The following is a 23104-nucleotide window of genomic DNA, read 5'->3' as shown; positions in this document are numbered from 1 at the left end:
GGGTGACTAATTGGTGATTTTGCCACGTGATTTTTGCCTTAGTTACGCCCCTCCTCTCAGCAGTAGCGCGCAGAACTTGAAGCAGTCTAGCAGGAGGTGCACCGGCGTGCGTGGCAGCCTGCGCCTGCGTGCATTCGTTTCCCGCCCAAGGACCGGCGCAGTGGCTGCGTCCTTGCCACAGCCCCGCTCTGGAATGCCCCGCCCCCCATCGTGCCCCGCCCAGCCCCATTGGCGCTACACCACAGTTTGAATCCCACCACCATGGGAACCTGTTACTAAAATCTTCAGATCCCACCACTGAATAAATTGTATGCTTTAGTTGACCCTCTGATGACTTCCGTGTGTGGACCCTCTGATGACACCGGCGTGCGTGGCAGTCTGTGCCTCCGTGCATTCGTTTCCTGCCCAAGGACGGATCGCCATTAAGGCTGTGTCCTGCTACAGCCCCGCTTCCCAGGGAATGCCCTGCTCCTGCACTGGAATGCCCACACTGGCCACGCGCCCGTCGTAGTGCCCCCCGCCCAGCCCCATTGGCGCTATGCCACAGTTTGAATCCCACCCCCATGGGAACCTGTTACTAAAATTTTTGGATCCCACCACTGGGGAGTACGTGGGGGGGCGGGGGTGTTGAAATTTCACTGACATGGAGGGTGTGCTTGCCCCAGGCACTGGTTCGTTCTTTCTTTCTTTCTTTCTTTCTTTCTTTCTTTCTTTCTTTCTTTCTTTCTTTCTTTCTTTCTTTCTTTCTTTCTTTCTTTCTTTCTTTCTTTCTTTCTTTCTTTCTTTCTTTCTTTCATTTATTCATTATTGCATTTATAAACCGCCCCATCCCCTAAGGGCTCTTTATAGATACGCCCCTGGCCCTGAGCTCATTAGGGTATTCTCCTTGGGATAGATCCGGGGCTAGATACCCCTCACTGCAGCCCTGACCGTCACTGGGTGTTCTTGCTCTCTTCCCCCCCCATCCAGGACCTTGAGGAGCAGCTGGAGGAGGAAGAAGCTGCCCGGCAGAAGCTGCAGCTGGAGAAGGTCAGCACGGAAGCGAAGCTGAAAAAAATGGAGGAAGACCTGCTGGTGCTGGAAGACCAAAACTCAAAGTTGCTCAAGGTGAGTGTAACACCTGATGTGGCAGTAGCAAGGCGAGGGGGGTTCGACAACCAAAAAGAGCCCCACTCTTTGAGGATCATGAGAAGCTGAAGGGGGTATGGATGGGTGTTGTGAAGGTCAAGGCTGGGCCAGGTGAGGCGTAGAGCCTGAAGAATAGCAGGATGTACGTTCCTCGATCTCACCTTCTTTCTCCTCTCCCCGCTTTCCCTGCGGCATCTCCCAGGAAAGGAAGCTCATGGACGAACGTCTTTCCGAGTTCACCTGCCACATGGCGGAAGAGGAGGAGAAGGTGAAGAGCCTGTCCAAACTGCGCAACAAATACGAAGCCGTCATAGCCGACATGGAAGGTGCGCCGGGGAGCGGGGCGAGGTGTCCCGAGGGCGGTTGGCCTGGATTTTGCTAAGAGCTATTCTGACAGCAGGTGTTCCCGTGCGGACTCTGAAGGCTGACTTCAGAGTGGTGCATGTTACTGCTGTGAGAAGAAGAAGAGTTTGGATTTTTATCCCCCCTTTCTCTCCTGTAAAGAGGACTCAAAGGGGCAGCAGTGGCGTAGGAGGTTAAGAGCTCGTGTATCTAATCTGGAGGAACCAGGTTTGATTCCCCGCTCTGCCGCCTGAGCTGTGGAGGCTTATCTGGGGAATTCAGATTAGCCTGTACACTCCCACACACGCCAGCTGGGTGACCTTGGGCTAGTCACAGCTTCTTGGAGCTCTCTCAGCCCCACCTACCTCGCAGGGTGTTTGTTGTGAGGGGGGAAGGGCAAGGAGATTGTAAGCCCCTTTGAGTCTCCTGCAGGAGAGAAAGGGGGGATATAAATCCAAACTCCTCCTCCTCCTCTTCTTCTTCTTGTTCTTCTTGTTCTTGTTTTTCTTGTTCTTGTTCTTCTTCTTGTTCTTCTTCTTGTTCTTCTTCTTGTTCTTCTTCTTCTAAATTTCTTTCCCGTCATCCCTCACAACAAACACCCTGTGAGGTGGGTGGGGCTCAGAGAGCTCCGCAGAACTGTGACTAGCCCAAGGTCACTCGGCTAGCCTCTGTTGAAGTGCACAAGCTAATCTGGTTCACCAGATAAGCCTCCACCGCTCTGAGCCACTACACCCCGCTGGCTCTCAGGTGACACACTTGGGGATGCGGAGAAGAGGTTGAGGAGGAGGCCGAGCGTTCCTGAAGAATCTCCCTTCTGAAGCGGTGCCGGGTTTTCTAATCCGACTCACCCATTGTTGTTTTTTTTCCCCGCCTCCAGATCGGCTGAAGAAGGAAGAGAAGGGGCGCCAGGAGCTGGAGAAGCTGAAGCGCAAACTGGACGGCGAGGCGGGGGATCTGCAGGAGCAAGTGGTGGAGCTGCAACAGCAGCTGGAAGAGCTCCGCCAAGCGCTGGCGAGGAAGGAGGCCGAGCTGCAGGCAGCCCTGGCCAGGTAAGCGAATTGGACCCTACGGGGGTCACCTTAAGTCATAGGTGCCAGACTCGCGGCCCTCCAGATGTTATGGACTTCAGTTCCCATCATCCCCTGCCAGCATCATGCTGGCAGGGCATGATGGGAACTGTAGTCCATAACATCTGGAGGGCCGCGAGTTTGACATCTGTGCTAAGTCAACCGCAACTTGGCAACACTTTACACCTTCATCAACTCTGATGAACTCTTTTCTTTTTGGTAAGTTGCTTTGAGACCCTCAAAACAGTTTCAGAGAGCAGCCCAGAGGTGGGATCCAGCAGGTTCTCTCATTTTTCCTGAGAGTAGGTTACTAATTATTTGTGTGTGCCGAGAGGGGGTTACTAATTGGTGATTTTGCCACGTGATTTTTGCCTTAGTTACGCCCCTCCTCTCAGCAGTAGCGCACAGAACTTGAAGCAGTCTAGCAGGAGATGCACCGGCGTGCATGGCAGCTTGTGCCTGCGTGCATTCGTTTCCCGCCCAAGGACCGGCGCAGCGGCTGCATCCTTGCCACAGCCCTGCCCAGGAATGCCCTGCCCACGGAATGCCCGGCCACGCCCCCGTCGTGCCCTGCCCAGCCCCATTGGTGCTACGCCACAGTTTGAATCCCACCACCATGGGAACCTGTTACTAAACTTTTTGGATCCCACCACTGGCCGGTAGCCATCTTGGTCTGTAGTAGACCAGCTAGATTCGAATCCAGGATCGCCTTAGAGGCCAACAAGATTTTCAGGGCATGAGCTTTCAAGAGTCAAAATTCAGCAGATTATGTATCTGATGAAGGGAACTTTGACTCAAACTTAAAAGCTGGAACAGCTGCTAAATGCATAAAATAAAGATCCCATTTGCTCACCATTGCTGTGAGCTTTCTTCTTCCTGTAAAAAGCCCACAATGGTAGGAGGAATATTGGGGCCTGCCTAAGAACCTTCCAATCCTGGCTTTTCCCTTCCAAGATTCTTAGGAACTCAAAACCTAATTGTACTTTCTGCTACTAACCGGTTTCAGTGACTTGCTAAGAGAAGTTTGCCGTCCTTTCCTGCGTAAGCAACCATCTTTCCATTTGTTGGAACGAATGACTCAAGACATGGAATGTTGTGGTTTGGGTCAAGGGAGTCCAGATCTTGCAGATATTGGCTGAACCCTCGATCAGCGCCGTTTTGGAAACTCAGGAGACGTCTGCCGTCCAACCCCAAATTAGATCAGTGGTTTGGCTTCCTCTCGGGAAAATTTGGTGTATGTAACTTTGAGGTGAAGTTAGAGTGAAGAATGAGGTCCTCTGACGGAGGACATAACCAGTGGTGGGATCCAGCAGGTTCTCACAGGTTCCCGAGAGTAGGTTACTAATTATTTGTGTGAGCCGAGAGGGGGTTACTAATTGGTGATTTTGCCACGTGATTTTTGCCTTAGTCATGACCCTCCTCTCAGCAGTAGCACGCAGAACTTGAAGCAGTCTCGCAGGTGGTGCACTGGCATGCGTGGCAGCCTGCACGCATTCGTTTCCTGCCCAAGGACTGGCGCAGCGGCTGTGTCCTTGCCACAGCCCCGCCCAGGAATGCCCTGCCCCTGTCGTGCCCCGCCCAGCCCCATTGGCGCTATGCCACAGTTTGAATCCCACCACCATGGGAACCTGTTACTAAAATTATTGGATCCCACCACTGGACATAACCACATATGGTTGGGTGAGCAGAGGTGTTCTGGGAGTCTGGGCTTCCCAGGTATAGGCAGGATTTGGATCGGCACCTCAGCATACAGGGAGAAGGTGCTTCCCTTCCTGTACCATCTTCCTGACCTGAGGAAGCTCCATGTCCCCCGTCTGGCAAAGATCTTTTCGTGTTGTATTTACTCTTACGGACATTGTGCCTCTAGCTCCTCCTTTCCTCTACGACCCACGATTACCCTGGCTCTTTCCTTGGATTCCTTATAGAGTGGAGGAAGAATCGGCCCAAAAGAACGCCGTGCTGAAATCGTTGCGTGAGCTGCAGGCACAGTTAGCGGAGCTGCAGGAAGATCTGGAGTCTGAAAAGGCATCCCGCACCAAGGCTGAGAAGCAGCGGCGGGACCTGGGCGAGGAGCTGGAAGCCCTGAAGACGGAGCTCGAGGACACCCTGGACTCAACCGCCGCACAGCAAGAGCTACGGTAAAAGACTGACTTTAACGCTGTCGACCTCAGCCCAGTAGTTCAAGGTTCCCTCGGCCTGTTTGAACCTGTGGGCGCCGTTGGAATTCTACACACAGCCACAAAATGGCTGCCATAAAATGGCTGCCTCAAGAAGTGGAGTCAACCACAAAATGGCTGCCTCAGGAAGTGGAGTCAACCACAAAATGGCTGCCACAGCTTACCGTCAGTCACACAGTGAAAATCCTTGTCCTGTGGTGGCAGTTGCTGCCAAAGCACTCCACAACCAAACAAACCAATATCCCATTTGGCCCGGCCATTTTCTACAAATACTTGGTGGGTGCCCAGAAAGTTACTAGTGGGGGCCATGGGGACCCTTGCAGTAATTATTACATCTCATTTTAGAGCAGGGGCGCCCAACTCTGGCCCTCCAGATGCACATGGACTACGATTCCCATCAGCCCCTGCCAGTTGGGCACCCCTGTTTTAGATCAACCTCTGTGATTGGCCAACGTTGTATGTTTCCCCTTTCCATCGCAGGTCAAAGCGGGAACAGGAAGTGACCGAACTCAAGAAGACCATAGAGGACGAAGTGAAGACACACGAAGCGCAAGTGTTGGAAATGCGCCAGCGGCACACGAGTGCCCTTGAGGAGCTGTCGGAGCAGCTGGAGCAGTCGCGTCGGGTACGCTGAGGAGAGTCGGTTTGTTGGGATCAAGAAAAGTTAGGATTGCTGGATGTGGGCTGGGAAATTTCTTGAGCTTCAGAGGTGGAAGGGAGAATTCGGAGAGAAGTATAATGCAGGGGCCTCCAAGGCAGCCATTTTCCCCACGGGAATTGATTTCTGTCCTCTGGAGGTCAGTTGTGGTTCCGGGATATTCCCAGGCCCCACCTGGATTTTGATAACTCTAAGAAGGGTCTGGTGGGCTAGAAAAAGGGAATCAATCTCGGAGCTGAGGGATCCAAACGGGTGAAAACCAGATGGTGGGGTGGAGGGGTAGGAACCAGCGTGGTGTTGTGGTTAAGAGCAGGTGGATTCTAATCTGGAGAACTGGGTTTGATTCCCCACTCCTCCACCAGAGTGGCAGAGGCTTATCTGATGAACCAGATGTGTTTCCACACTCCGACATTCCTGCTGGGTGACCTTGGGCTAGTCCAGGGGTAGGGAACCTGCGGCTCTCCAGATGTTCAGGAACTACAATTCCCATCAGCCCCTGCCAGCATGGCCAATTGGCCATGCTGACAGGGGCTGATGGGAATTGTAGTTCCTGAACATCTGGAGAGCCGCAGGTTCCCTACCCCTGGGCTAGTCACAGTTCTCTCTGAACTCTCTCAGCCCCACCTACCTCACAAGGTGTCTGTTGTGGGGAGAGGAGGAGAAAGGAGTGTGTAAGCCACCTTGAGTCTCCTTACAGGACAGAAGTGGGGTATAAATCCAAACTCTTCTTCTTCTAGGAGGAGGGAAAGGAATTAAGAGCGGAAGTAGGTTCAAGGCCCGAAATGCTCTGCATTCAAAAGTCCCATAATACACGGGGGGGGGGGGGGATAAGTGGATTTAAGCAAGGGGGTACATCTGAGAGCCGAGTCTCTTATGGGTCCATCTTTCTGTCTCGTTCCCCAGTTCAAAACTACTCTGGAGAAGACCAAGCAAGGCCTGGAAGTGGAGAACGTCGAGATGCAGAAGGAGCTGAAAGTTCTGCAAGGGACCAAGCTGGAGTCAGAGCAAAGGCGCAAGAAGCTGGAGGGTCAAGTCCAGGAGCTGCAGCTCCGGGTGGCTGAGAGCGAGAGGGCCAAGGCGGAGCTCACCGACAGGCTGGTGAAGCTACAGGTGCGTGCGGCCGAGAGATCTTTCAGACCTTCTCCTGTCCTCGTTTTTCAGATCCCCCCTCCCCCTTCACCATGCTCGCTGAGTTCATTTCCAAGCCTTATTCAAGGCCGTGTGTGTAGCTATATATGTGTCTGTCTGTCCCTGATTGAATTTGCACCATGGCAACCCACTGAAATCTATGTTTAGAATGAACTGCTGCATAATTGAGCACATATGTGAATCTGCCATGGAGATAACGTATTTGAAGACAATCGGGGAAATGTTGAGTGGGGTGGCAGGGCAGCAAAGACCCGAGAGGCTGGGTGGAAGCTCGGACTGGAAATCGGTGGGCGAGGGGGGGCACAGCAGACCATTAGGAGTGGCCTGAAGAGGCGGTGCCTGTCATGAGCTATACCAGGGGTCTGCAACCTGTGGCTCTCCAGATGTTCATGGACTACAATTCCCATCAGCCCCTGCCAGCATAGGGCCATGCTGGCAGGGGCTGATGGGAATTGTAGTCCATGAACATCTGGAGAGCCGCAGGTTGCAGACTTCTGAGCTCTACCCAGTTACCTTTCTGGTGCACCCCTAGGGTCAAACTAGATGTGGTTGTTTTTAAAGAGCTGGGTCTAAATTGTTCCCAGAAGCCTCACTGGGTGGATGGTTTCAGAGTGGGAAAGGCTGCAGGAAACTTATTGGACCTCGGAAAACAGGCTTCGACCCTGTATAAATAGGCATGTCGGGTTTGGTCCCGAGAAGCCGATTACCACATTGGATTCAAGAGAGCAAAATTTCAAAAGAAAACAGGCACTTATTTACACAAAAGGAAATGGTTCCCTTTCTTGAAATGCCATGATTTTATTTTATTTGTTTGTTGGTTTTATATCCCACCCCATTCCCGAAGGTCTTGACGGTCAATATCAAATACTTTCTTGGAGCATACTGTACAATGCCCAGGGCCCTGTCCCCTAACTTTCCACTTGGCAGTTTGGTCGTTTTAATTTCCCCGTGATATATTTTTGCCCTAATCTTTTCTCCGTCCGTTGTTGTCTTCTGGAAACAGAACGAACTCGACGCGGTGTCCGGTACCCTGGGAACGGCGGAGTCCAAGACGATAAAGCTTGCCAAAGACCTGGCCAGCATCGAATCCCATCTGCAAGATACCCAGGTATGTCAGAAACACGTGAGAATGAAGAAGAGGAGGAGGAGTTTGGATTTATGTTCCCCCTTCCTCTCCTGTAGGAGACTCAACGGGGATTACAATCTCCTTGCCCTTCCCCCCTCACAACAAACTTCCTGTGAGCTAGGTGGGGCTGAGAGAGCTCAGAAGAACTGTGACTCGCCCAAGGTCACCCAGCTGGCGTGTGTGGGAGTGCACACACTAACCTGAATTCCCCAGATAAGCCTCCACAGCTCAAGCAGCAGAGCGGGGAATCAAACCCAATTCCTCCAGATTTGAGTACACCTGCTCTTAACCACTACGCCACTGCTGCTGAGACACGTTTCACCCGATGGAGAGGACTCCACAGCTGGACTTGGCTGTAAATGGTTGGCAAAGGAGTTCAGTTGTGGGCCTGGGTGTAGTCATACCCTCTCTGGCTGGCCTTCAGCAGGTTAAAGGTGGCTCAGAATCCCTGGTATCCCTTCCTTTGGTGGAAGTGTGATAGAGCCAAGTATATATACTTGCGGGACCATGTCTCCCCGTACTGCCCAGCTAGGAATTTGCTGGAGGTCCCTAGCCCACGAGATATCTGGCTGGCCACCACGAGGGCCAGGGCTTTTACGGCCCTGGCCCAGGGGTGTAGCTAGCGTAAATGGAGCCCAGGGCAAAATCTGAGCCCCCCCCCCCCTCATTTGGGCAGCATCCCTCCCCCACCACTACCAAACAACATTTTTTGCACCAGGTCATCTCAAAGTCACCATCGCATTATAGAACATGCCCCAACACCTTACTGAAATCTGAGACACACCCAGTGGGCTCCCCTAGTTTAGAAGCAACAACATTGAAAGTGGATGCTATTTTTTTTGAAGGCCGGGGAAAATTTGAGGGGTGCCTGGGGAAAATTTGAGGGAGTGCCTGTCCAGGGGAGTTAATGTTTGAAAGCTAACAGTTACGCAGAAACTTTTTTAGTGGCTATCTTCAAGAAGACTCTCCTGATTAAGAAACCACCCAGGTTTAGTGAAGTTTGGTTCAGGAAGCCCAAAGTTATGGACCCTCAAAAGTGATAGCCCCACCATCTACCATTAATAGCTCCCATTGCATGCTTCCTGGAAACAATGGGGGATGGAGGCACCCACTTTTGGGGAGGGTCCATAACTTTGGACCTGAGACCAACCTTCCACCAAAACCTGGAGTGGTATCAACAAGGGAGAACTATCCTTATGATACCACTCTAGAGTTTAGTGAAGTTTGATTCCAGGGGGTCCAAAGGAAGTTAGTGTGGACCACCCTCCAAGGTAATGGTAGCCCCATTTACTATTAGCTCCTATTGGAAACAATGGAGCATGGGGTCACCCATTTTGGGGGTCCATAGCTTTGGGACCCTTGGAACCTAACTGCACGCAAACATGAAGCTGGTAATTGTCATCAAAGAGAGTCACGGCCTGACAATAGTATGTAAGAGGAATTCTTGGTGCTGCCCCAAGCTAGCTACAAAAACTGCGCCCCCTGCAGGCCAAAAATGGAAAAAAACCCTGAAAAATTGAAAAAGCCACTAACGAGCCTGCAATTTTTTGCGCCCACCTCAAGGTGCCGCCCGGGGCACTTGTCCCCAGATATTCCCATGGTAGCTATGCCTCTGCCCTGGCCCCTACCTGGTGGAATAAGTTCCCGAGTGAGATCAGTGCCCTGCGGGACCTAAACTGTTTCCGCAGGGCCTGTCAGTCAGAGCTTTTCCGCCAGGCATTTCCATCTGGTCAGCCGGACGGACTTGACTGACCATCCTTGGCCTTCCGTGGGTATGGTAGGGAGGAAGGGACATCGTTTTTTATTGGCTTTATGTATGAAATTGTTTTATGGTTGCTTTTATTGTTCGCTGCCCTGAGCCCTGCTGGGGAGGGCGGGATGCAAACGGGAAAATAAGATAAATAAATAACATGAATGTCAGGATCTTGGCTGAGCTGGGAGCGTTCGGCCTCTAATTTGGGAGCGTTTCTCCCCCTCCCCCAAACCTCAGGAACTGCTTCAGGAAGAGACGCGGCAGAAGCTGAACCTGAGCTCGCGAGTTCGGCAGCTGGAGGAGGAGAAGGGGGCTCTGGTGGAGCAGCTGGAAGAGGAGGAGGCCGTCAAAGCGAACTTCACCCGCCAGACCCAGGCTTTGCAACTTCAGGTAGGGCGCACAAAAGAGTGGCGTAGAAACAGTGCAGCAACTCCCGAAACCCTGAAAGGCAAAAATACCTCATCCCAGTGGGTGTGCAGTGATTTTTTTGAGCAGGCGAATGCTCTTAACGCATCGCACAGCCTTTGCGAGGGGAGTGGGAACAGACTGGTGGAGGCTTGTCTAAAAAAGAATGGCGGAGGAGGAGGAGAAGGAGGAGGAGGAGGAGAGGGCAGCCAAGTGTGTGAAAGAGAGCTAGTGCACCCTTGTGCAGAGGTGGGATCCAGCAGGTTCTCACCAGTTCCCGAGAGTGGGTTACTAATTATTTGTGTGGGCCGAGAGGGGGTTACTAATTGGGTCTGCTTTTCCGTTAGAAATTCCATTAGGTCCAAAAATCACAAAGTCCTGTTGTTTCCTATGTGGCTGGTTAGCGAAGGTAGAAAACGGGATAATTCTCCCTGTTGGGCTGTTTTAAAAACATGTTTCAGAAATAAGTTCCTTGTTTAAGGAAAGTCTCCTTTTGATTTCTAGAAACAAAATTAAGTATTTGAAAGTATTAAGTATTTGACAGGCAGTCAATTAGAGGAGAAGTAGTTGTTTCTGTTGGCAGTAGAGGATAGGACTTGCTATAATGAGTTTAAATTATGGACAGAAAGATGCCACCTGGAAATTAGAATATTTTTTTACAGTAAGAGTTTTTTACAATAACAGAGAAATGATTTACGCCCCGCCTCCAGAATGCTCGGTCATGCCCCCGTCATGCCCCGCCCATTCCCATTGGTGCTACGCCACTGTTTGAATCCCACCACCATGGGAACCTGTTACTAAAATTTTTGGATCCCACCATTGCCCTTGTGGCTGCCGTTTGGGGCGATGACTGGGCCGACCCAGGTTTGAATCTTTGCTGGTAAATGAAGCAGGGAAGCTTACATTTATAAACATTAACTGTTTTGGGCCTCTTGACAAGCTGGAACGGGTCCCAAGAAGGGCAACCAAAGTGGTAAAAGGTCTGGAATCCATGCCCTATGAGGAGAGACTTAGGGAGCTGGGGATGTTTAGTCTGGAGAAGTGAAGGTTAAAGAGGGGACATGATAGCCATGTTCAGATATTTGAAGGGATGTCAAGTTGGGGAGGGAGCGAGCTTGTTTTCTGCTGCTCCAGAGACTAGGACCAGGAGAGTTCAAGGTGCAGGAAAAGAGATTCCACCTAAACATCAGGAAAAACTTCCTGACAGTCAGGACTGTTCAACAGTGGAGTGCACTACCTCAGAGTATGGTGGAGTCTCCTTCTTTGGAGGTTTTTAAACAGAGGCTGGATGGCCACCTGTTAGGAGTGTTTTGATTGCGTGTTCCTGCATGGCAGGGGGTTGGACTTGATAGCCCTCAGGGTCCCTTCCAACTCTAGGATTCTCATCAGGGAAGCTTACAGTTATAAACATTAACTGTTCTTGGCCTCTTGGATCCAAGGGGTAGGAAAGGCAGCATGAATATGAAGCTACGTTATGCTGAGTCAGACTCTCTAGTTCACAGGTGTCAAATTCGCGGCCCTCCAGATGTTCATGAACTACAATTCCCATCAGCCCTAGCCAATATAGCCAATGCTCATATTGGGAGGGACTGGTGGGAATTGTAGTTCATGAACATCTGGAGGGCCGTGAATTTGACACCCCTGCTCTAGTTAGAAAAGAGTTAGCAACAGAAAAAGATCACAATAAGATCTCTATGAGAGAAGCCGGACTAATTTTTTGTTGTTGTTTCATGAGGTAAAAACTTCAAGTTTTTAAGCATCCTCAACTATTGTCATGCATCTGTGTGTGTGTGTGTTCGTGTGTGTGCGCATGTGTGTACTTTTACATCACCTCTCGGTGGCCATTTCCCCAGGTGTTAGAGACCAAGAAGAAACTGGAGGAAGACGCCGGAGTCGCAGAGACAATAGAAGAAGCCCGGCGTCGAGCAGCCAAGGATTTGGAGTCTCTCAACCTGCGCTATGAGGAACGGGTCCAGGCCTGTGACAAACTAGAGAAAGGGCGGACCCGGCTGCAGCAGGAGCTGGACGATGTCACCGTGGCCCTCGACCAGCAGCGCCAGGTGGTATCTGCGCTTGAGAAGAAGCAGAAGAAGTTTGACCAGGTGAGGCTTCCGTCACTCTGGCAGGTGTGTCTGCTAAGCTCAGATGGCTGTCTTCTCTTCTCTCCTCTCCTCTCCTCTCCTCTCCTCTCCGCTCCTCTCCTCTCCTCTCTCCTCTCTCCTCTCTCCTCTCTTCTCTCTTCTCTCCTCTCTCTTCTCTCTTTGAGAAGAAGCAGAAGAAGTTTGACCAGGTGAGGCTTCCGTCCCTCTGGCAGGTGTGTCTGCTAAGCTCAGATGGCTGTCCTCTCTCCTCTCCTCTCCTCTCTCCTCTCTCTTCTCTCCTCTCTCCTCTCCTCTTCTCTCTCCTCTCCTCTCTTCTCTCTCCTCTCCCCTCCCCTCTCCTCTCTTCTCTTCTCTCTTCTCTTCTCTCTTCTCTCTTCTCTTCTCTCTTCTCTTCTTGGAACATCATGGGGTTGCTGGAAGTCAGTTGCAACTTAATGGGGGCGCTTTATGTTGATCTGATTCTCTGGTAGATGCTGGCCGAGGAGAAGCTGATCTCTGCCCGCTGTGCAGAGGAGAGGGACCGGGCCGAGGCCGATGCCCGTGAGAAGGAGACCAAGGTGCTGTCGCTGAGCCGTGCCCTGGAGGAGGCCCAAGAGATGCGGGATGAGCTGGAGAGGCAGAACAAACAACTGCGGGCAGAGATGGACGACTTGGTCAGCTCTAAGGACGACGTCGGAAAGAACGTAAGGCCGCCCAGACGTTTGGGTTTGCTGGAAAGGGAGAAATGGTGGGCTTGGAGCTAAACGGGCTCAGAGATGGAGGCAGTCTCTTATTTTCTGGAAAGGGAATGAGGCCTAGCATAAAAACAGTATTGAGAACTCACAGTGTGTCAAACCAGATATCTTCAAAACCTGGGACTGCAACCAATGAAAGATTCAAAATTTGTATTGTAGTTTGGCTGCTTGCTTTAGCTTAGCTGTACATTTTTAAAAGATGCTGAGAGCATTGGCCAGCCTGGGTGAGTACATCGTGCCTTCTCCATCTGGCCTCCCGCGGGTATGAAGGGGGAAGGGTGCTTGACGCCGTCGGCTGTTTGATGGTTCCTGTTTTTATAGATTATATGTGGGGTATTTATATTGTGGTTTAACTTTGTGTTCTGGGGCTTATGTTTTATTTGTTGTTCACTGCCCTGAGCCCTCCGGGGGAGGGCGGTTTATAAATTTGATACAATCATAATAATAATAGAAGAAGATGAAGATGATGAAGAAGAAGAAGATGATGGTGGTGGTGGTGGTGATAGGATAGGATAGCCCCCAGTTGGTATGTCTGGGCCTCCTGGCTGTATTGCAGGTTTTTGGATGTCCTGGCCTGGAGACAGCCTTCTTGAAGGTTCCCTAGCCAAAGTGACCTTTGAACTCGACTCCCACTTCCCCATAGGCAAAATACTGCCATTCATTCATTCATTCATTCATTCATTCATTCATTCATTCATTCATTCATTCATTCATTCATTCATTCATTCATTCCCTACTCTTTCTTTCTTTTTTTTGGGATTAAATTAATTTTTATTGATTAAAACAAAACTATATATATACAATCTAATTTACTACAAGATACAAATACAGGAGAATCCTGTTACTTATTTCATATATTAAAATTATATAATATTGTATATCCAAAGAAGAAAAGGGAAAGAAAGAAAAAAGGAGAAAGAAAAAGGGAGAAAGAAAGAAAACAATAAATGGTATAAACAGTACCGAGGACAAAAGGTTGACTTCTCCTTCAAAAGACTGTCAACATTCTATGAATCTATTAACGTCTCTAGCCGGTTTCCATACCCTGAACAAATTGTTCAGTCATTATTGTAATTCTAAATTTCTTTGAAGTTAACTATAACTATGAACTAATCTTAATTTAACAAACCGTCTCCGCCTTAGTAAACCATAAATAATCACATTAATAATCAATTGGAAGAAAGTCAACATTCGTCTTATTCTTGAGGTGTAATATCCATGGTCGCCAATTATCTAAATATTTTTCTACCGGGAGTAACCTTGATTGATGGAATCCTTTATCTAAAATAAAGAAATGTTGTACTTTGTTATTCCACTCTTCCAAAGAAGGTATTATATCAGATCTCCATACCTTGGCCAGAATTAAACGTGCTGCAAGAGTCAGATGAAACAATAAGTATGATTGGCATCCTCCTCTTTCAAATCAGGTGCATGAACTGGAACGCTCCAAGCGGGCGCTGGAGCAGCAGGTGCAAGAGATGCGGGCCCAACTGGAGGAGCTGGAAGATGAGCTCCAGGCCACGGAGGACGGGAAGCTCCGTTTGGAAGTCAACATGCAGGCCCTCAAGGCCCAGCACGAGCGGGAGCTGCAGAGCCGGGACGACGCCAACGATGACAAGAAGAAACTGCTGAGCAAGCAGGTGGGGAGGCTGCCCGGGGTGGGGGTGAACAGGCCCAAGCAGCAGCAGGGAGGCTCAGCGTGGTGCAGTGGTTAAGAGCGGGTGCACTCTAATCTGGAGAACCGGGTTTGATCCCCCTCTCCGCCACATTCGCTGTGGAGGCTTATCTGGTGAACCAGATTAGCTTGTGCACCCCCAACACAGGCCAGCCGGGTGACCTGGGGCTAGTCACGGTTCTTCGGAGCTCTCTCAGCCCCACCCACCTCACAGGGTGTTTGTTGTGAATGGGGGAGGGAAAGGAGATTGTCAGTCCCTTCGAGTCTCCTGCAGGAGAGAAAGGGGGGATATAAATCCTAACTCCTCTTCTTCTAGGTCAGGGGTGTCAAACTCGCGGCCCTCCAGATGTTCATGAACTACAATTCCCACCAGTCCCTCCCAACATGAGCATTGGCTACACTGGCAAAGGCTGATGGGAATTGTAGTTCATGAACATCTGGAGGGCCGCTAGTTTGACACCTGTGTTCTAGGTGGTCAAAGCCCCAGGGCATCCCCACAGGTTTTGCTCACGGGAGTCATTTGGAGTTTTGTGGTAGCAAAAGACAGCAGAAAGTAGAGTCGGGGCAGCTCTGAAGGTGGCGCATCCAAAAGGGAAGCAATATCCTTTTAGGTAAGGGTGAGGTCACATCGCAACAGTTACTAGGCAGACTGTGTTTATGGGATGGCTTGCCCATCGCCTTCCCCAGCGGTCTACACTGTACCCCCAGCAAGCTAAGCACTCCTTTTACTGGGTTTGGAAGGAAGGATGGCAGGGCGTGGGGCGTAAAGGTCTCTTCTGAGCGTCGGCGCTGGCTGTTGCGTTGACAGGTGCGAGAGCTGGAGGCCGAGCTGGACGGCGAAAGGAAGCAACGGGCTCAAGCCCTCGCGGCTCGGAAGAAACTGGAGCTCGATCTACAGGAAGCCCTGGCGCAACTGGACGCAGCCAGCAAGGGGCGGGACGAGGCAGGGAAACAGCTGCGCAAGTTACAGGTGCGTGTGCGCGGCGTGAGGAGACGCACGCCAAAGCCAGACAAGACGTGTTTGTGGGCGTCGGCCTTCCTTTGTTCTCTTACTACTGAGGGCAGTTCCCTTGAGGGGGAACAGCGTGGACTGAGGCTACTACCGTTCTCTCTCTTTCCGCTTCCTGGTTCCAGTCCCAGATGAAAGAGCTCTGGCGGGAAGTGGAGGAGGCCCGCGCGGCCCGTGAGGAGATCTTCATCCAGTCCCGGGAGAGCGAGAAGAAGCTGAAGAATCTGGAGGCGGAGCTGTTGCAGCTGCAGGAGGTGAAGGCGGTGCTCTCGGGGGGCCTTGTGATGGAACTGCCAGCTGAGCCTAGAGATGTTAATGCGGCTGTGCCGGCTGAGTCTGTTAATGTGCCTCTGCAAGTCGTGCGTGGGTGGCATTAGAGTTCTGCCTGAGTGATGGAACTCTTACCTTGCCCCTTTCCACTGTATCCCTGGTGGAGTCCTAGGGTGGACTTCCTCCTTCCAGAGAGGAGAAATTCTCCTGTTTCTTTGAAGCATCAGGGAGCAGAGACTGATGGATCCTACCATGAGGTTCTAACCCACAGATGTCAAACTCGCGGCCCTCCAGATGTCATGGACTACAATTCCCATCATCCCCTGCCAGCATGATGCTGGCAGGGGATGATGGGAACTGTAGTCCATGACATCTGGAGGGCCGCGACTCCATAACATCTGGAGGGCCGCATGATGCTGGCAGGGGATGATGGGGACTGTAGTCCATGACATCTGGAGGGCTGCAACTCCATGACATCTGGAGGGCTGCATGATGCTGGCAGGGGATTATGGGAACTGCAGTCCATGACATCTGGAGGGCTGCGACTCCATAACATCTGGAGGGCAGCATGATGCTGGCAGGGGACGATGGGAACTGTAGTCCATGACATCTGGAGGGCCGCGACTCCATAACATCTGGAGGGCCACATGATGCTGGCAGGGGATGATGGGAACTGTAGTCCATAACATCTGGAGGGCTGCGAGTTTGACACCTATATTCTAACCCATACTCTGCCGCTTTCCTTTTCCCATCCTGTGCAGGAACTGGCAGCGTCAGAGCGAGCCAAACGGCAGGCGCAGCAAGAGCGAGATGACCTGGCCGACGAGTTGGCCAACGGGAACAGCGGCAAGTGAGTGAGCTTTGCTCCCCCCACCCCCTTCCAGCCAGCGCGGTGTAGTAGTTAAGAGCAGGTACACTCTAATCTGGAGAGCCGGGTTTGATTCCCCTCTCTGCCGCTTGAGCCGTGGAGGCTTATCTGGGGAACCAGATTAGCTTGTGCGCTCCAACACGTGCCAGCTGAGTGACCTTGGCCCTGACCTGGATGACTCAAGCTAGTCTGACATGGTGTAGTGGTTAAGAGCAGGTGGATTCTAATCTGGAGAACCAGGTTTGATTCCCCACACCTCCACCTGAGTGGCAGAGACTTACTTGGGTAACCACACTCCTACATTTTTGCTGGGTGACAATGGGCTAGTCACAGTTTTTTGGAGCTCTCTCTCAGCCCCACCCACCTCACAGGGTGTTTATTGTGGGGGGGGGGGAGGAAGGGAAAGGAGATTGTAAGCCCCTTTGAGTCTCCTTACAGGAAAGAAAGATGGGATATAAATCCAAACTCTTCTTCCCTTTGCCTTGCCTCTCTTTCCTTTTCTGTTGCCAAGAGCAAAATGGTTTGAAAGGCCTTGTGGGAAAAATGTTACATATATATAAGGTCTTCTGGGAAAATCTCTATCTCTCTCTCTCTCTCTCTCTCTCTCATCTATCCTCTATCTTCTATCTCTCTATCCTCTATCTCTCTATACCTCTATATCATCCATCCATCCATCCATCCATCCATCCATCCATCCATCCATCCATCCATCCATCCATCCATCCATCCATCCATCCATCCATCCATCCATCCATCCATCCATCCATCCATCCATCCATCCATCCATCCATCCATCCATCCATCCATCCATCCATCGATATAGATATAGAGGCCACCTTTCCCCACAGACAGGCTCAGAGCTACGTACAGCAATAAAATTTGAATTAAACCAGCCAGTGGCAATCTACACCTTATGGCGCCTCAATAACCAATACTTACTGAGGGGAATGAATTCATAACTCATGTCACTAATATCAGTAATACGACTGAATATGAACAAACAAAGGGGGGAAGGGGAGGCAAAAATGGAAGAACATCAGGAAAAAGGAAAGGGAAAGGACAAACGGGGAAAGCAAAGAGAGAAAAGTAAGGTAGGGGAAAGGGAGGCTAGCCATGTTGAACACTGTTGCTGCCCTCAAGGCACAGGTATCATTCCTGGGATGATGGGAACTGTAGTTCATAACATTTGGAGGGCCACGAGTTTGACACCTGTGCCTCAAGGGTGAGCTGGCAGGACAACACTCTGTCTTACAGGCCCTGTGGAGCTGTGATAGATCCTGCAGGGCCTGGGTCTTGTTCAACAGAGCATTCCACTGGGTCAGAGCCGAAAGCGCTCCGGCTCTGGGCAAGGACAGCCAGATGTTTTTCATGGCAAGGGACCACCAACAAGTTATTATTCAGGGAGTGGAGGGCTCTCACCTTCAGAGATAGCCCTCTGCTTAGTTGCTGACTTTTTGCAAAAAAACCCACAAAACCCTCCCAAATCTACACTGCAGGTCTGCCCTCCTAGATGAAAAACGCCACTTGGAGGCCAGAATCGGGCAGTTGGAGGAAGAGCTGGATGAAGAGCAGAGCAACATGGAGCTGCTGAATGACCGATACCGCAAGCTCAGCATGCAGGTGAGTTGCGGCTTTGCGGTTGTCGTGTGTTGGTTTTGTTTGTACACCCCTTACTTGTCTTCCCCACGGGGACCCGAAAGGGCTTACAAAATTGTTCTCCGCTGCTCTCTTTCTACCCTTGCGACAACAACCCTGTGAAATAGATAGGCTGAGAGAGGCTGGCTTTGGTCACACGGCAAAATTTCCAAGACAGCGGGAGAGATTCGAACGTGGATCTCACAGATCTAGTCCAGCAGCATCCCGACTAAGCTACACTGTGGTGCTTACTGGCAGCACTGTAGCCTACTCCTACTGTGTCAAGCCCTGGATCTGCTAACAATAATGAACTAAGTGATTTCAATCAGAGGTCTTTATTGACGGACGACAGCATGGCCATAGAAGAAGCCAGTTCTGAGAACTGACTTCCAGACTGTGGCGTAGCACCAATGGGGCTGGGGGGGGGGGGCAACCGGGGCGTTCCAGAGGTGTTTCGGGGTGGGCGGCACCATTGCAGGGGCGCAGGGCATATGCACGCCCTGGGGCAGTTCTCCCTCACTCCACCCCTGCTTTCAGAACACTGTTTTTTATGCCCACCGGGGTGCCCTGCTTCCTCCTTTCGCCAGAGATATCAAAGCAAGGCAGTACAGAGCAAGAATGCAGGAGCCCTTAGTTCTCAAGGCCGGGTGGAACCATATCAAAACAACCCGGCACTTGGGCACTATCTACTTCGCTACACATTACAGAGCACAGAGCCAGCAAGAAACCGAAAGCAGAGGGAAACCCATTGACATGACAGAAAACAACCCCCCTTTTGTTGTCAGGAGGCCAACCTGACATACTGACTTCCCCCCCCCCCCTCCCACCCCAAACCAACCTGTCGCCTCTGCAACGGTAGGAAGCAGCTCACCACAGAGGCTATGACGGCCCGGCGGCACCCATGCAGAGATCTGAGAATGCCAGGCTTGGCAGCTGGAGGCCGTGGGGCAAGAGAACAAAGACCTGAGGGCCAAGCTGGGGGAGATGGACTCGTCCGTCAAGTCCAAATATAAGCTTGCGATTGCCACTTTGGAGTCCAAGGTGGCCCAACTGGAGGAGCAGCTGGAGCAGGAGTCCAGGTAAAGGATGCTTGCAAAAAGTGCTTCCAAGCCACACCTGACTTAAGGTGACACACACACCCCTCCTCCAATGAGGTTTTTAAAGCAAGAGACTAACAGAGGTGGGTTGCCATTGCCTACCTCTGTGTAGAAACCTAGAACTCTCTTAGTGGTCTCCCATCCAAAAACTAACCAGGACCGACCCTGCTTAGCTTCTGAGATCTGACAAGATCAGGCTAGCCTTGGCTATCTATTTCAGGTTAATATGCTTCTGTGCCCTTATTAAAGCACCTACAGCCTTGGTATTTACAGGATCATTAAATAAACAATAGACATGCAACGTTCAAATTCATGTATCAAAAACCACGTCGCAAATCGGGCTCAAATTCTGTTTACCAAATATCTGTATACATAACATAAATTTTCATTTCATTTGTTTCATACAAGAACTCAAACATTTCATTTGTTTCATAACAGAAAGTTATGTAAGAAATTCAATAGTTGTTCCAATCCAAATAAGTTCATAGTCTTCTCCTTACAAAGTCCATTCAGAAATTCAACAATCATTCAGAATTCATCTATGGTGAAACCTATAATCCATTCAGAAAAACCGGGTTGATGTTGGCAGAACGCTGTGTACGTGAACCGCGTATTTCATTGTGTTCCTCAGTGCCTCAACCTCAAGCATTTGTTCATGAAGATATCCTATGGGTATTCTACAACATATAATACAATAAAACCATATAATATTTTTATATTTTTTTAACATCTTATACAACATTATTTATATTCCTGTAGCAGCACTCTATGCTTACATACTCTCTGATTACCGAGTTGTCACTTCCCACAGGATCATGCCATAGACCTGTTGTCCATGCCTTCCAGCAAAAATTAGAATCCTATGATCTGCGTAAAATATACCCGTTTGCATGTAATTACTTGTCTGGCTGCCTGTGTGGAATGACCAAGGGCTATAGAAACATTCTCTTACGGGTAAAGGTTGTGACCATGCGCTTGAACCAGATGGAGGATGAAGAAAGCGTCTCTCTCTCTCTCTCTCTTCCCTGAAACTGTTGTTCTACATGTTCTGTTTTTTTTAGGGAGAGGATCTTGTCGGGGAAACTGGTGCGGCGGGCAGAGAAGAAACTCAAAGAGGTCATTCTACAGGTGGATGAAGAGAGGAGGAACTCAGATCAGTACAAGGATCAGGTAAGCCAAGGAAGTCCAGGCCATCCCTGGGTCTGGGTTCAGTACGAGGGGCTGCGCGTTAAAACAACAATGAAAAAAAGGAAAGAGAGGCCCTGAGATTGCCCCCCCCCCTCACCATTTGTGTGAAACCACCACTCAATTGAAATTTGTAGGTGTAATCCCTTGCCACAGTTGCAGAAACCTCCATGAATTTCTCAGTCCAGGGGTAGCGCCCCTGATTCTGAGTGAGAAAATGGGCAAACACGATTGAAGAGGAAGAAGAGGAGTTTGGATTCATATCTCCCTTTCTCTCCTGTAAGGATGCTCAAAGGGGTTTATAATCTCCTTTCCCTTCCCCTCCCCCCACAACAAATGCCTTGTGAGATGGGTGGGGCTGAGAGAGTCCTGAGAGTGCTGTGACTAGCCCAAGGTCACCCAGCAGGAATGTAGCAGTGTGGAAACACATCTGGTTCACCAGATAAGCCTCCGCCACTCAAGTGGAGGAGTGGGGAATCAAACCTGGTTCTCCAGATTAGAATCCACCTTCTCTTTACCACTATGCCACGCTGGCTCTATATGGAATTTGCTCTGTTTTGTGGCTCTATATTGCTCAGTTGAATTGACATCAAAAGTACTTCTGTTTTAAGGAATTTCCTTGCGTTCACTTTATGCCTCGCTTTTCTGTCGCCTCACCTTGCAGGTTGAGAAGAGCCACCTGCGGCTGAAACAGCTGAAACGGCAGCTGGAGGAGGCAGAGGAAGAGGTGTCGCGGGCCAACGCGAGCCGTCGTCGCATGCAGCGTGAGCTCGAGGACGTCACGGAGTCGGCCGAGTCCATGAACCGTGAGGTCACCAGCCTGCGGAACCGCCTCAGGTGTGTGGGCGTACATTGGCTGCGCTTGGTGCTGGTTGGATTTGAATACAGAACCTTGGTTTTGAAGACGAGCATTCCACCCGTTTTGATAGTTCTGAGCCCGAGCCGAGGCGGAGATAGATTCAGCTGTGCTTGAATGTCCAGTTTCTTCGCCTGTCTCTCCCCCACTCTTCCGGACGTTATCATTTTGTCTGTCCTTTCCTCACCTTAATTGATTATCGCTTACGTATACTGCCTGTCCGTGTGGAGTTCTTTCCAGATCATTCTTTTCACGTTGGCATCTCTTTGTTTTCTCTCCCTCTCTCTGTTCACGTCCCATTTTTTTTCCCCTCGACCCAACAGCAAGCTAGAGCGCCGGCAGCGGAAGTACGTTCTCAACTCCTCCCCAACCCGGTGGTTCTGCATGTGTTTGTGTTGTGCAGTGCAGTTTCTAGAAGGGGAGAGGGATGTGTGTTGTGCGTGTGTAATTGTGGCTTCACCATCCCCAGCAGGGGGCGCAGTAGATAACCCAGCAGTGGCGCTGGCTCTGAGTAGGTCAAGCAACTTTGCTCCTAGTAGAGGAAGAGTGCTTGTACCCACTGTGGTGGGCGGGGCTTGTGCTTTTGCAGTGAGCTTCTAGCTACTCCTGCCATCACCAAGGGGGTAAGGCTGTGATCCAGTAAGCCCTTCGCTTGGCACCCTTGGCTGCTCCTTTCCCAGTAGACAAGGTGCCGCTGGTAGCGAATGTGGTCAGTCGGAAGAGCTTTGAGCTACCTTGACCCCAAGGAGGGAGACAGAAGTCCCTAGACCAGGGGTGGCCAACCAATTGGCCACGCTGGCAGGGGCTGATGGGAATTGTAGTCTCTGAACCTCTGGAGCGCCATAGGTTGGCCACCCTTGCCCCAGACGCTCTCTTCTTCCTGGAGGGAAATAATGCTTCTGTCTAACCCTGCTTGCTTGCTTGAAGTTTGGGTGCTGGTTGTTTTTAAGTTCCTGTCAACTTTTCAACAAAAATCTGTCTCTGAAAATGGCTTGGAGCAATGAACGTTATAGCGGAGTCCAGCCCCCATGTTTAAGACGAACAAAATTGATTCGGGCGTGAGCTTCGGCGAGAAGTTTAGTCTTTTGAAGGTGCCCTCAGACTCCCTGTTTAATTTGGCTGCTCCAGACCTCAGAGGGCTGCCCTGTCCGGAATTAACACTTCCAACGGCCTGGACAGTGCTGCATTTATGGGAAACGTGTGTCAGTGAAACTAAGGGCCAGAATGTGAACTGAAAGGCTAGCCCAGTGGTGGCGAACCTTTGGCACTCCAGATGTTATGGACTACAATTCCCATCAGCCCCTACAATTGGCCATGCTGGAAGGGGCTGATGGGAATTGTAGTCCATAACATCTGGAGTGCCGAAGGTTCGCCACCACGGGGCTAGGCCCATCCCAGGGGAAGGGAAAGAAAGCTGGCTGGTTTGACCCCAAGGTTGAGGGAAAAAGGTGAGGAGAAAATCGGAGCATACTAAGGCCGAGAAGGGAGGAAGAGTATGGCAACCTCTGATGGGTGGCAAAGGCTGGAAGGGTACTCTAATGTGGAGAGCCAGGTTTGATTCCCCGCTCTGCCACTTGAGCTGGGGAGGCTCATCTGGTGAACCAGATTAGCTTGTGCATTCCAACACATGCCAACTGGGTGACCTTGGGCTAGTCACAGTTTTTCAGAGCTCTCTCAGCCCCACCCACCTCACAGGGTGTTTGTTGTGAGGGAGAGAGGGAAAGGAGATTGTAAGCCCCTAAACTCTTCTTCTTTTGCTCACTGCTGCCAACAGGCAACTTTTAAGCGGGCCATGCAAAGCCACTGCAAGCCCATAGAGCAGTGGTGGCGAACCTTTGGCACTCCAGATGTTATGGACTACAGTTCCC

General features: G+C 50.7%; 1 protein-coding gene and 1 long non-coding RNA gene across 6 annotated transcripts in view; one reads left to right on the top strand and one right to left on the bottom strand.

The window, feature by feature from the left end:
- The window catches only part of LOC125444590 (myosin-10-like), a 74135-nt gene extending 53770 nt beyond the window's left edge, over positions 1-20365 (top strand). For all 5 annotated transcript variants that reach the window (XM_048517094.1, XM_048517092.1, XM_048517091.1 and 2 more), the window contains 17 exons: positions 970-1107; positions 1331-1454; positions 2348-2519; positions 4463-4675; positions 5195-5339; positions 6276-6482; positions 7525-7629; positions 9638-9790; positions 11659-11907; positions 12378-12590; positions 14069-14281; positions 15125-15286; positions 15451-15579; positions 16357-16445; positions 17960-18085; positions 18957-19177; positions 20257-20365. In XM_048517094.1, the coding sequence (XP_048373051.1) occupies positions 970-1107; positions 1331-1454; positions 2348-2519; positions 4463-4675; positions 5195-5339; positions 6276-6482; positions 7525-7629; positions 9638-9790; positions 11659-11907; positions 12378-12590; positions 14069-14281; positions 15125-15286; positions 15451-15579; positions 16357-16445; positions 17960-18085; positions 18957-19065 (2547 nt within the window). In that variant the 3' untranslated portion in view covers positions 19066-19177; positions 20257-20365. The remainder of the gene's footprint in view (positions 1-969; positions 1108-1330; positions 1455-2347; positions 2520-4462; positions 4676-5194; positions 5340-6275; positions 6483-7524; positions 7630-9637; positions 9791-11658; positions 11908-12377; positions 12591-14068; positions 14282-15124; positions 15287-15450; positions 15580-16356; positions 16446-17959; positions 18086-18956; positions 19178-20256) is intronic.
- Positions 19532-20288, bottom strand: LOC125444591. Its single transcript, XR_007246229.1, has 2 exons — positions 20148-20288; positions 19532-19872 (listed from the first exon to the last, which is right to left on the bottom strand). It is a non-coding gene; the product is annotated as an uncharacterized LOC125444591 (long non-coding RNA).
- Positions 20366-23104: the final 2739 nt, after the last annotated feature.

Source organism: Sphaerodactylus townsendi, linkage group LG15 (assembly GCF_021028975.2).
Source record: "Sphaerodactylus townsendi isolate TG3544 linkage group LG15, MPM_Stown_v2.3, whole genome shotgun sequence".
Lineage (NCBI taxonomy): Eukaryota > Metazoa > Chordata > Lepidosauria > Squamata > Sphaerodactylidae > Sphaerodactylus > Sphaerodactylus townsendi.
The sequence above is the reverse complement of the archived record's forward strand: the minus strand, read 5'-3'. Positions and strand labels throughout refer to the sequence as shown.